The sequence below is a fragment of the Camarhynchus parvulus genome, chromosome 19 (genome assembly GCF_901933205.1).
Source record: "Camarhynchus parvulus chromosome 19, STF_HiC, whole genome shotgun sequence".
In the NCBI taxonomy this organism is placed as follows: Eukaryota; Metazoa; Chordata; class Aves; order Passeriformes; family Thraupidae; genus Camarhynchus; species Camarhynchus parvulus.
In genome coordinates this window covers 4,845,702-4,859,600 of record NC_044589.1, presented here as the reverse complement: position 1 = coordinate 4,859,600, position 13,899 = coordinate 4,845,702, and the positions used below count along the sequence as shown (strand labels likewise).

Below are 13,899 nucleotides of genomic sequence, written 5' to 3'. Positions count from 1 at the left end.
TCCATTCAGCAAGAGGCAGATGAAGATGGTGAGCACTAAACCAAAGTTCTGTGGTGAAAGAGCTGAGAATTCACCCCAGTGACACCCTGACAGCTGAAGGTGACACTGCAGCAGATTGAAATATACTCCATACCCTCTTTTCTGGGAATACAGGGACAACAAAATCCCCTTTTCCATATCTTCTAAACATTCAGCTTGATTCTCAGTGACTACACCCTGCTGCACTCACAGAAAGCTGCATGTACTAACAGCAGTTAACAACACTCTCCTATTACACTGAATTATACTTTTAACTTGAAAAAACCTCTAATTTGCTTGCATGAAACATCACAAGTTGTATAATCATCTGCTGCTTGTGCCTATTGAGACTAGAACGTAGAGTCTGAAATAAGATAGATAATGATCATTTTCATCCTGCAGTAGTTGTCATATTAAATATAAATGAAGTGCAGAAGTACTATTAAATACAAGAAAGACCTAATGTTAAAATAATGATAAGACTAGGACACGAGATAGGAAGAGGCAGGTAATTCAGAGTTACAAGTGATATTCAGGCTTTTTTTTTTGTTTTGCAGCCTACTTGCCTATCTTTGGTTGTATTAATAGACAACCAAACAGATCTGGAGGACTTATGGTTTGTTACTCATTCTCTGCAAATGATTTTTAAAGGCAGCCATGTGTTCCTCTGCTATCAGTGTCAAGCACGTATAAGGCTTGCAAAGAAAAAAAAAAGCAATGATTTCTTTTGTTTCTTAAATCTGCTGCTTAGAAGTAGACTAAATTTCACTTAATTGCGTATTTACATTTAAATACTCCTATTTCTCCTTTGGCAAACAAAAATCAAAATAATCTGGCTGCTCATCTGTGATACCTGCTCACCCAGGGCCAGCTGGAGCCCTGGAACAGACCCCCGTGCCTGCAGGTCCCATCAGCAGCCTTGGCTTTATTCACAACCACACAGAGGAGGCAACAAGCAGGAGTGCAGGGTATCTTCTCAGTTCTCCAGGGATTTATAGGTGCAATTCTCAGTTTAGATACAGCCAGTGAAAACTGGAGTGGTATCAAGTTTATTTCCAGTTTTTCTGATAGCCCAGATGGGGAGTTAGGAGAGGCAGGGAGCTCTGGGTGCCCTTGGGATGGAGCCACACCTCAGGGCCCCATGTGCTGATGGCCAGCAAGGCTCTCTTGCTGCCTCCATTTCTCCTCTGCTGATGCTCTCAGCCATGTGAAATGATTTCTGAGAGCTGTGCTGTCCACCTGGAGCAGGGTGTGATGGATCACCCCAGAGCCAAGTGACCTCTGTCCTTCCCCTGGTCTCCTCCAGCCACCAACCCCCTCAGAAGCTGAACCCCATCACAATCCCAAAGGAACATCGTTCCCTTTCAGTTAAAATATGACTTCAAACAGCTGTTTTTATAGCTGTGGGCATAAATTGAAGGAGCTGTACTGCAGGAATGTCAGAAACCTGTAAGAGTCAGTAAATATTTTCTCTCACCACATCAGGTGCCTTCTGGATCTGTGTTGCAAGTTGGAGAGATTTGTTAGCTGATGAGAGCTGCTCCCTTAAGGTCTCTGCCTCTCTCTGAGCCACCTCTGCCCTCTGAAGGAAATGAAAAGGGGTGAAAAGAGAAAGTACATTCAGTTTAACAACTGACAATTATTACAAGAACATTCATCAATTCATGCCTGACTGAATATAATTGATTTTCCTAAACACTCAACCTAATAAATGTTAGAAAAAAACATAGAATGTGATGGATTTTTATTTTAAACAGTACAAGGAAGAAATAATTGAGCGATTATGACAGTAATTTAACGCTAGGAGCAAGGAATCCCCTGCTGATACTAATGCTGCGGCCCACTGAATTTCCCAGACTGAATAAATACAAGTGGAAATGGAGTCTTTTTATTCAATTTCTTTCTATTCTCATAGACCAAGCAGATTTTATTGCAAGGCTCCTCATGGGAATAATTCTCACGGGTAAATGCAGAATTAAAAGATATTCTGACCACTCTCTCAAACACACATACAATGTTGTGGGCTGTCTTTCTACAGTAATTATTCCCTAAAACATGAATTGTTAGATTCTGTTCTTTCAGCAGGTCTATTTGTTCAACAATATTTAACCCTAAAGTGACAATTTTGCACAGCTCAGTTACCAGCTGCTGAGGATTTATGCAATAGTTGATAAGCCTCTGACTTGGCCACTGGTCAAAATGCCCATCTAAATATTGAATAGTGATAGAAAGGAGAAAGAATGATGAGGAAAAACTGTGTGTATGAGAGTTTGGGTAGAGACAGATGGATCAGTAACTTCAGGCAATAAATAGCAGCAAAGTCCTTTTCATAACTGTCTGTAAGCTTCTGTTAGAAATGGAACAAAACCTGGTTCTTTTACAATATACACTCCTCCTGGCAAGACTGTCTTCTCTCTTTTTAAAAAATGTATTTTATTGTTATAAAACCACACTGCTTTCCTCCTTGAGTAATCACTGCTTTTTGCCTGGGCTACTCCATGCAAATCATGCTGTGCTTTTAGAAAATAGCCAAAATAATTTTCTATCTCCACTTCCAAGACCTATCACCAATTCTACCAAACCCATCAGCTGCCACCAGTGACAGTCACAACTTTTCTTGACCAGCTGATGGATCCCTTCCTTCATGGAATGATGAATTCCCACTGCCATTTTTGAGCCACACAAACCTCTACAGACTCCTGGCTAATCCTTTGGAAAACCCAGGTCTAAAATCTAAATATAAATCTAAAATAGTGACTATAGAACATAGAGCAAATATAAAACCTGTAGTGAATACAAAATTATAGTTAATATAGAAGCTGTAGCAAATATGCAACTTATAGTAATATAAAACATAGCATGAATATAAAATCTATAGAAAATATAAAATCTATAGAAAATATGAATCCTACAGTGAACATAAGCCCTACAGCCCTGTGTGTGTGTGGTCTCTGACTTCCTCCCCAGTCAAAGCACTCTCTGCATGTTTAATCAATGAGTAACCTCACAGCAATCAAACACTAAATGCATCATCTGCGCTATTTGCTCACAACATTGTATTAAATGATTTTGCATAGGTTCTACAGCTGTAATTAAAATGTGATTGTAAAAAGTACAGTGACGTGGTTCCAATAATCAGAGCAGGGGACACAGCCTATTGTGTGCTTAGAAAATGTGGAAACAGCAGCAAAAAAAGGCACAAAAAGAGGGATTTATGTTGTTTATGTGGCTGATAATATTAGGATAAATACTGAGCTAACAATACACATTGAGATAAATTATTTTCTGGTACTTTATTAGATGTGCAGCTACATATATTGATCTAATAACTGCAGAACAACTCCAGCAAAGCAGGACAAGTTACTACACTGTGGCACTTGCTCTTCCATCTACTGCTGGATAAGTAATGGGTTTTGCAGCCTTGAGCAATTCTGCTGATGGCTTCCATTCAGTGCAGCATTGTTTGGAGAATCTATTCAGCTCGCATGCGAGCAAACCACAGAGGATATTGCTAATAGGTGCTACATCTGCATATACAGTGAGCTGTCAGCTGCCCTCTCTGCACAGCCTCCCCAGCCAATTCCCAACACCTGTTGTGATCCTCAGAATAATACCAGACAAGATTTCATACCAGGCATTGTTAAAAATACATCAGCACCAACTCTGGGCAATTCTATTTGGGAAATACTGGTCAATTCCCCTCTTTTTCCCCTGCTCTTTACAGAATGGAAGCTTTTTAGAGGCAGAATTACAGATGTGCTCAGTGTCTGGAAAGCACTTTTGGGTGCTATTGCAATGTAAATTATAAATGACACACAAAACCCTGTTAAAAGAATGCTAGTTTCAAATTTGAGCACTTACAAGTTTGGAAAAGCCAAGCCTGAGGCTGGTGCTCAGCCACCCTGTGTGAGGGTTCAGGAGTGGGATGGCACCACACAGGACCTGCTGTGGCTTTCCCAATGAGGTTTTCCCAATGAAATGCCCTGCTCCATCAGCTCTGAGAGAACATGGCTTGGTGAGTGATCTTCTCTTTGTCCTCTTGTTCCCTGTGTGATCTTCATCTGCTCCGAGCTAATCCCACTCCCCTCTGCCAAGGGCATTAACCCTTCCTCATGGGAGCTCTGCTGCACCACCAGAGGTGCTTCAGGACATGAAGGACTGCACTGCACAAGCCCTGTCAGGAGCTCTGTGGGCTCCTGGAGCCCTGGCACATCTCCCTGCATGGCAGCCCTGTCAGGAGCTCTGTGGGCTCCTGGAGCCCTGGCACATCTCCCTGCATGGCAGCCCAGGCTCCCAGCCTGGCAGGAGCTGCCCCTGCCCACACCTGCCCAGTGGCTGTGGTGCTGCTCCCCTGCCAGACCCTCTAGGTTTGCCCTTTCCACTGCCACCTCTCTCTGCTTGTCACTCTGTCCCCTTCCTAATTCATTCAGGAGCCCCATCTCTGTCCTCTCTTTGCTCCAGGGTGCCTTCATCTCCACGCAGGCAAACCCAGCTCATCCCTCACACGACCTAAAGAACATCCACAAACTTCCAGAATGAGCCTTACCCCCACGATTTCCTCCTTCCTCTTTTCCTCCTTTCTCTTTTCTCCTTCCTCTTTTCTTCCTCTTTTCCTCGTTGCTTCTTCTCCAAATGTCCTCACAAAAGGTCCTCCAAGTGCTCCTGTCCTGGTGTCTGTCCCCATGCCCTGCTCACCATGAACCCCTCTCCCTGTCCTGCTCCCGTGCTGATGTCTCCAGTCATGGCAGGGGCAGCCTGGGGAGTGTCTCCCCTCCTTGTGCCCCCCACAAGATCTCACATCACACCCAGAAAAAGCAGAACCTGCCTGGTGGATGCTCACCCAGCCAGAGCAGTGACTGCAGTGTGCCTGGGACAGGCACCAGCAGCAAAGCCTGAACAAATTCAAACCAGATTCTGCTGAGTTTCTGTGAACTCTTTTTTCCAGACTCTTATAGGCTGGCCAAACTTGAGGCTGGTTTTTTTAATTATTTTTTTTTAATTTTTCTACTTGAAGCAACAGAAGATACAACCCTGAGAAAAAAGGGAACCATCCCTCATCAAATCCCTTCTATTAAATCTGGGCACAGCAGGCTCCTCACCAAAACAGCAAGAAAAACTCGTAACATCTGAGAGAAAATGGATTTCCTTTTTCCTAATCTTGTTCTTAAAAATGGTTGAACAATTTTTCCTGAAGTGAGAAAAAAGAGAGCAGCCAGAGACAGGCGCCCAGTATGGAAAATGGCTACATCTGAGGAATCTTGCACAACTGCAAAGTTCACAAAACCTTCTGTTTGTGTGCAACTGTCCCACTTCAGCTGAGAAATACAGACAGATTCACAGAATTACAGAAAGGGTTTGGAAGGGAGCTTAAAGCCCATCCAGTGCCACTCCTGCCATGGCAGGGACACCTCCCACTGTCCCAGGTGCTCCCAGCCCCATCCAGCCTGGCCTTGGGCACTGCCAGGGATCCAGGGGCAGCCACAGCTGCTCTGGGCACCCTGTGCCAGGGCTCCCCACCCTGCCAGGGAACAATTCCTAATTCCCAATCTCCCATCCAGCCCTGCCCTCTGGCAGTGGGAAGTCATTCCCCCCTGTCCTGAAACTCCAGCCCTTGTCCCAAGTCCCTCTCCAGCTCCCCTGGAGCCCCTTTAGGTGCTGGATATTCCACAGCACAGCTGCTTTTCACCAGTCAGTGCTAAAACTCTTGGTTTCTTTCTCCCAAATCCTATGCACAGCCTAAAAAAAACCCTCAGTGACCACTGACAGTCACATTAATGGCCTTGATGAAGCTCATGCAAATCTAATATTACCCAAAATCCTATTTTTCAGCACAGTTCAGTTCTACAATTCCTCCTAATTCCTACACCACTGTTTTCCAGTACAGAACTACCTTCCTGGTAACAAAATATTTCAAAATAGTTCAATTTTCCTTCATAGAGCAGGTAAATATTGTACTGCTCACAGTGGAGCCAGGAGGTCATGATTGTAATGCTGCCGTGTGCTTTCCAATTAAAAATAGAAAAAAAAAAAGCCTTACACAATATATCCAGTTTAAATTATTCTCCTTGTTTCCTGACAAGATAATGAATAGCATGAACTGAGTGCTCTTCTACTTACAGTAAAATGTTAATTTGATCAAAGACCAGTGGTGTGAACAGCAAAATGAGATACTAATGTGAAAAAAAATGTATAACCTTTCCCTTAAAGTTCCACCAGCCCAACTCTATTTCCTTATTCCATGCTAAATTCAGTGCTGTATGTGGGAAAATCTTCCTATGGGCGAGGAGGGGGTATTATCACAAGTAATTCTGCTGCAGTTAATGAGCCTGGTTATGGCAGCAATCACCATGCTTGGAGCTGACATTCAGACTTGCAAGCTGCTGCAAAAGCTGTGTTTCGTGGACTACAACATCAATTAAAACACACTGGTTCAATGTGCTTTAATTTCCTAACTTTTCAGATATAAAAATTTGCTACAAAACCTTTAGATGGCCCTAACTTCCACAGAGCAGCAGCAAGGTTAGCAGAACATCAGGGACATGAAAGATTTTTCAGGGCTCTGGCATCTATTTTTTCCAACAATGGAGAAATACACGAAAAAAGGAAAAAACTCCACCAACCAGAAGAGGTTGGGCTGTCTTCATTCTTGTCTTCAGGCTATTGCACTTTCCTCTGTGTGCTGAAAGGCTGCCAGATAAATGTATTCCCAACTGATAGCCAGGCATTTGCAGGAAACCCATGTTTGCATGGAAATAATATTAACCATATTTTGCCTTTACACAGAACATCTCCCTGCAAGGATCTCAAATGCCCTTTGCAAAGGAAACATTTTTATTCCCATTTTACAGACAGTGAAATCCCAGGATTAAGTGAATGCCTTCATCTGCCATGAAGCAGTGTAACTTAACTGGATCCATGGATTTGGGCTGGGAGGGACCTTAAATCTCATCTCATTCCACTCCCTGCCAGGGCAGGGACACCTTCACTACCCCAGGGTGCTCCAAGCCCTGTCCAGCCTGGACTGGGGCACTTCCAGGGATGGGGCAATTCCAGGATGGAGCAATTCCAGGGATGGGGCAATTCCCCAGGGATGGGACATTTCCAGGGATGGGGCACTTCCAGGGATGGGGCAATTCCCCAGGGGATGGCACACAAAGAAAGCCCCCAGGCCACTGCCAAGGGAGTCAGAAATCCAAGCAAATCCTCTGGCAGGGTCTGTGCCAGCCTTGGTGCAATGCAGGAATGGAGGCAGGATGAATTCCTGTGGGAACCCAGGAAATTCCTCTGGCTGCCCTGGAGGACTTGAGACCCTGTCAGAGGGCTCAGAGACCTTGGCACAGAGCCCAAGACCCCTGTGCCTTTGATTTTGGCCCATGGAGCAAATTACCACCTTTATACGAAGAATTACAAGTTAAGAGAGTTTAAGTAGAATAATAGTTAGGTCGTCATGGGGTGAAAAATAGACTTTTGGGGTTTTAGAATGGGGGCTTGGGGTCCCAAGATGGAGGAATTTGGGTGTACCCTGTCCTTCTTCTTTCTTCTTCCTAGCCTCCATGTTCTGGGTGATGCTGGCACTTTTGGATTAGTTTAAGGTAGAAGCTCACTGTCTAACATAGGTGATAGGTATTGGGAAGTTATTGTAAATAGTGTACATGTAGTTTTTAGAATAAAAAGATAACACCAGTGTGCCTCAACCCAACCTGCCAGACAGACCTCAGCGGGTCAGAGAAAGAATTTTATAGATAAGAAACAATAAACAACCTTGAGAACGAGAACAGAAGAATCCTGACTCCTTCTTCGACAGCTGGGCTGGGAAAAGAGACTTGTACCTATCTCAGAGTCACTCTGACCAGCAGAGATTCTGAGAAATTCCCTTCCTGATGGATGTGCAAAGCCAAGGATGCCTCATCAAGGCTGTGGTGGTCGTAGCAAACCCTCCCCCTGAGCATCAGCACCACCTGTATTGTGCTGCACTTGTACTGCTGAGTGAAAAGGGGAATTTATTCCATCTGCTGCTCAAAACCATACATATTTTATGGCAATCTCACTTAGCAGGAATATCTTTTCGAACCATTTTCCAATGTGATTTGTTGGAGACAGGAAGGTGCCACACACAAGGAAATAAAAAATAATCTTGAGAGCAGCATTTCTGCTAAAACACCCTGGTGAGGTTTTCTTTCTACTTTTATAGCAGACACTGTTTTATGTATTTTAGTGGCAGTTTGGCTCCAAAAATTGCTTAAATTCACTAACTCTTCCTCTACAGACTTTAAACCCAACCCTACATTTCTGTGGAATAAATGATATTGATCCAGTCTAGATTCTTTAATAAAAGCTGCTATATTTTAGAAAGTACACTTTTCTTGATTTATTGGTATTGGAAGTTTCTATATTTGACTTTCTTTCCCCAGAAAAAATAAGAACTAGAAATCTGGGAGCGCTATCAGCACTGTGAAGATGGAAAGAAAACCAAAGGAAACATTTGGCTTTTCCAAAGGGATAACAGAAGAAAAAATAAATTAATTCTTCTTCTATAGCTTATACAACATAATCCACACACACACACAAAATCTCATGTTTTCTTTCTCTTACCACTCTCAGAATCTAAGGATACCTATACTTGAGTCTGCTTTTCAAATAAATTTCCTCCTCTTTCAGATTAAAATACAGCAACCCTAACGAAAGTTCTTCTCTTTTTGTTCTAAAAGTGAAAAAGCACCTTCTTCTTTGCAGGAAACTCAAATTACAAAGCTCATTAGATTTTATTTTTTTTAACTATGTGATCAATGCATAAAGGCAGAAAAGAGACCTGGACACATCAATGACTCAAAGCCACAAATTCAGACTCAGTATTAAAACCTTAAAATGAGCCCAGCTGTAATTTAAAAAAATTAAATGTATTCATATTAAATATAATATATTTAAATATTCAAATATATTTAAATATTTCTGTTTTCACAGCCTAGGAATTATTCTTCCCAACAAAAACCTCTGTTTTTCTCAGGCACAACTGGATGATTCCAGGTTCCTGGATGAAGTACAGAAAGAGAACAACAATTCATTTGAATAAATTTGTCGTCCCAAAAAATTTGTGACTTTGCTGCCATAAACACTGGAAAGGTGTAAACTTGAAAAGGTACAGGAAAGTGCTAACCATAAATATTTGTCTAAAATAAACAGTCACACAACTGTAACTGCTGTGAATGCAGGAATGTATACTGGAGCTTCATTAACTTCCCTGATTGGAAATTAGAATATTCTGGGAATCAAACAATAAAAAATTCAAAGATGCTGTATCCCAAACTATGATAAATCATTTATTTTGACAAGTACGGGTAGTTTAGTTTTAATTATTTATTCTTATACTTCGTAACATATCAGAAAATATGCAGTGATTTATTGTGCAAAATGAAATCTTAATAAAATGAGTCCCTTCACCAAACTACAGCATTATTAAATCTTCATGGAAATGCAGGGGGAACTCTGGGTTATGTTATCAAGTTTTGTCATTGAGCTGCTGGGTTAATAAAGTGAAAAGGAGCCCTTCCTATTTGGCTTTATTGTGCCTTCAGTAGGAACTGAGCCCCAGAGTCCCACAGCCCTGGGGATGAGCAGAGGATGGACAGAAATGGGCAGAAATGGACAGGGATGGACAGAAATGGACAGAAAAGGACAGAGATTCTGCACCATGGCTCTCCTGAGCCTGGACATGATGGAATTGCACCTTTCACCATGAATCCAAAGGGGGTTTTGGCTTCAGACCCCACACCCTTCCTAAAGCCCCATGGCAGGAGCTAACAGCTCCCCTCCAGGCAGCTGCAGCTGGACCAGACATTTAATGCACTATTCTTGTCTTTTTTAGATAAAAAACCCTCTCAGGACTTTCCAAGGGAAGGGTTACACCCACATCACCCTCACAGGGGGTGTAGCTTGGTGCACTCTGATCTCTGCCAGCCAGAATGGAGCAGCCCTGCCATAAAACCCCACTCAAGATTGTGGATTAATGGCACTGAGCACCTGGATGAGCAGCTGAGAAGAAAGGGGCTGTCACCTCCCCTCATCTGCAGCACCCAGTGAGGGATTAATTTCTCTCACTGTTATGTTTTGTGGGAAAATTCAGTTTACACCTTGTGTTAATGACACAATGGAGAGGGAGGGAGCTTTGTGGTCACTACACCTCCCTCTCTCTGAGCAGAAAATTGCAAAGCTCACTGGCATTTAAAGGCAATTATTCTGATGAGCCAGTAATTTGTTCTGGGGTTGGTATTAAGTAGCCCAGAAAGCTCCTGCATGAAAAAACTTGAGGATCCAAGTGAGAAAAAGCATTGGGAGAAGAGAGATGATGGAGCTGAAGGTAAGAATGGTCCCTGCTTCACCCCACAGGACACAGGGCTGGGAGCCACCACATCAGCTCTGTCCCTGTGGATTTGATCATTTTTATGGACACCTGGGCCAAGGTCAGGGGGCACATCCACCCTCCTGTTCCCTGGAGAGGGAAAGGCATTCCCCACCCCCCAGGAGCCAGAGAGGAACAGCAAGGGAAGTTCTGAAGTGCCAGGTCTGGATTTAAAAAGGGAGATAACTGGGAAGGGCATTTTCAAGAAGTGTCAGATATATAAAAATCTACACTAATTTCTTATTCCCATATTTTTAGTGGAAATCTGTGCTCTGAATCCCAGTCATTTGGGTCAGTGCTAATTCCAGAGCAGCAAAACATCACATCCACATCAGCAAGGCAGGCCCTGAGCAAAGCAGGAGTCGTGCTGAGCACTACTCTTTAAAGGTAGCCTTAATAATGGGGAATGAGCACTTACTGAAATGGTAAAAGGAAATGTTAATTTAACTATTAAATACATAATTAGGTTAAGTACTTGTTTCTGCAATTGTAACACTTCAGCCTGATGCAAACTCACTTTCTGGCCTGTGCAATAGATTTAATTTCTTCCAGTAATTTTTATTTTTTTTTCAACTATGAAGAGGTAAAACACAGCAATTGCTGCTACAAAGATTAGATAGAATTCATCAAAGTGCTTTATAAAGGTAAAGCATCACACAAGGCAAAGACTCTATGGGCAGCAAATGAGCTGAGGCACTGTAGCAGCTCCTGCTCCTCTCCAGGTGAACCTGCCCTTCAAGGTATAATCCATTTTTGGAGACAATAAGGAATTTAGAAATACTGTTCTTTGACTATAGCCCCCTTTAGACTGAGGGAAAAAACCAACTACTGGGTAAATCATTGCAAAGTGTACTGCCTTTGCAAAAATCACAAAATAATTCTACCAAAACATTTTTAACACCTACATAATTTCTAAAAAGTCTACATATTTTCAAATAATTACTAGCACTTTCATAAATATTTAATGCTGTCTACAAAAGTTCTTTGACAGAACTAAAAACCCACTGTACAAACACCACTTTGCTTCTACTGACTAAACAATGTGCACATTACTGTGCACACAACTTACAAATATGATTTTGGCTTCAGTAAAACATTAAGATGCTGGAGTGTGTCCAGGGAAGGGAATGGAGCTGGGGAAGGGTCTGGGGCGCCAGGAGTGGCTGAGGGAGGTGGGGGAGCTCAGCCTGGGGGAAAAAAGGCTCAGGGGGGATCTTCTCTCTTCCTAAAACTCCCTGGAAGGAGGCTTTAGGTGAGGGTTGGGCTCTGCTCCCAGGTTACAAGTGATAAGGCACAAGGAAACAGCCTCAGGATGCTCCAAGGGAGGTTTAGGTTGGATATCAGGGAAAATCTCTTCTCTGAAAGGATTGTCCTGCCCAGGGCAGTCCCCATCCCTGGAGGGATTTTAATCCCTGTGGATGTGGCACTGGGGGACATGGGTTAGTGGTGGCCTTGGCAGTGCTGGGTGATGGTTGGACTGGGTGATCTTGGAGGGCTTTTCCAGTGGAAATGATTCTGTGATTTGTATTTTTCCAGTTTTCCAAGAACTAATATAAAGGCCAACAGCACTTGTTGCAGCCTTGACAGCTGCAGCAGGGGAGTGTGGGGGCTGAAAGCTGATCTGGCAAAAGGGAAAAGACAAAACAAAACAGCAGCTGGAGCAGGGGGTACATTTTCAACAGATCAGTGACCTGGTCTGGCTCACACAACCACTGCTGACAGCAGGACCCAGGGAGGGGAAGGAGCTGCCACTATTCCCCCTGGAAGGGAGCTGCTCTAAGGCAAACTCCAGCTGGATTATAAATCCATAGCCTGGGAGATTGGAGATTGCAATCTCTGGTGGTACCTGGCAGAGGGATTCATGAAGCTCACTGATAAGCAAATCCTGGCTGAGCTTTTCCCTCTGTGAAACCAGCAGCCAGTGGCTTGTGGAATTTCCATTATCATGGAATCCATACACATCTCCTCCAACACCCCACTCACTCAGAAGGGTTCTCTGCAAGGCTGGTGGGTTTGGGTTTGTTAAAACTCAGTGTTTCTGCCACTCATGCCAGGAGTGCGTGCACTGGGAGGGGTGGCCAGAGAGACATTTTTTCACAGCCCAAATTAATATCTGCAGGAACAAATGGCAATTTCTTTGTGGTCCTGCACAGAAAGAACAGTCTGACCCAACCCTTGCTAAAAATTAATATGCCAATAAAACATAGCAGAAAAGGAAGGGGGAAAAAAGTCTGGAGAAGTCCCCAAACCTGCACTCCTGCCACAGCCACAGGGCAAAGGCTCTTTAATTTGGGCAAATCTGCATGTCTGAGTAGAGGCCAACATGATGGATTTAGAAACATAAAGCCAAGAATAACTACAGTGGGAAACTTAAGTTTAAATTATTAGAAGGTAAATATATGGCAAGCACTGCTCTACTGTGCACACAATCCTTGCAGAGCATCCCTAAAGAGCTGTATTTTGCTCAAAATTTGCATATTTTCTTACTCCACACAGTTATGACTGCAAAATGCACATAAAAGAACTGTCGTGAAATCCAAAAGAGAATTAAAAAAGAATAATCAAAGTCACACTTAGAATTTTATGGGGGATTCAATTAAAATCCTACCTGATTTGCTCTTTCAAGGTCTGTCATGATCATCTCGATTTCATCAGCCCTGGGAGAACAAGAGAGCAGAAGTTTTGTTATTACACAGAGAATGGCTGCTGCACGAGCTCAGGCACAGCAACAGGCACACAAACACCAATATTTATTGTCAATATTCATTTGTAAAAGGACACAGTAGCACTGAGCCCATCTCCTGACTGGTGAGACCCTCTGCAGTTTTCTGGACCACTCTGCAAATCTCTAATTCCTTTGCCTGTCCCTCTTTTTGCAATGCAATAGGAAAATTGATATTTGAGCATATTCATTGGATCTTTGAAGGTCCTACTCCCCAAAATTCCAGGCAGTGTCATCTTTCCTACATGTATAGGTGCTTCCCAAGTGATAATTATGGAGAAGTCAAAGACTGCAGTTCTTCAGTCAACTCCCCACATATACAAGACCAACCAGCTACTCTTCTGTTTCAGTGTGCCCAGAAGTTTGGTTCTTAATTTGGCCAAAAAAAAAAAAAAAAAAAGAATATCAAGAGGTCAAAGAGACCAAGAAATTCAATTTTACGTTACATGGAAAGGAGGGTTTTTTTGACATGAATTTATCAAACTCTAAATTTAGACCCCTAATGCACTTTGCAAAGTTGAACTGCAAAGTCAAAGGGCTGAAAACTATAAAAATATTCAAGGGAAAAAAAGATCCTTCAGATCTTTGTGTTAGGGAGCAGCTCCCAGACCTGACCCCTTAAAAATCAGCATTTTCTAATACTTCGCTCACGCAAATGGAGCCAATCCTTAAGCAATCTTTTCTTATCTTCATGCTCAATCATGGGCAAATATTTCCCACTCATGCTCACCTGGGAAAGGTACCAGGAGAAAGAGCTGACAGC

At 42.9% G+C, this 13,899-nt stretch overlaps 1 protein-coding gene across 8 annotated transcripts in view; it reads right to left on the bottom strand.

Moving 5' to 3' along the window:
• The window catches only part of CUX1 (cut like homeobox 1), a 270,012-nt gene that overhangs the window by 88,326 nt on the left and 167,787 nt on the right, over positions 1-13,899 (bottom strand). For all 8 annotated transcript variants that reach the window (XM_030962491.1, XM_030962485.1, XM_030962487.1 and 5 more), the window contains exons 9-10: positions 13,023-13,071; positions 1,496-1,600 (exon numbers count right to left, since the gene is read on the bottom strand). In XM_030962491.1, coding sequence (XP_030818351.1) covers positions 1,496-1,600; positions 13,023-13,071 — 154 coding nt within the window. The remainder of the gene's footprint in view (positions 1-1,495; positions 1,601-13,022; positions 13,072-13,899) is intronic.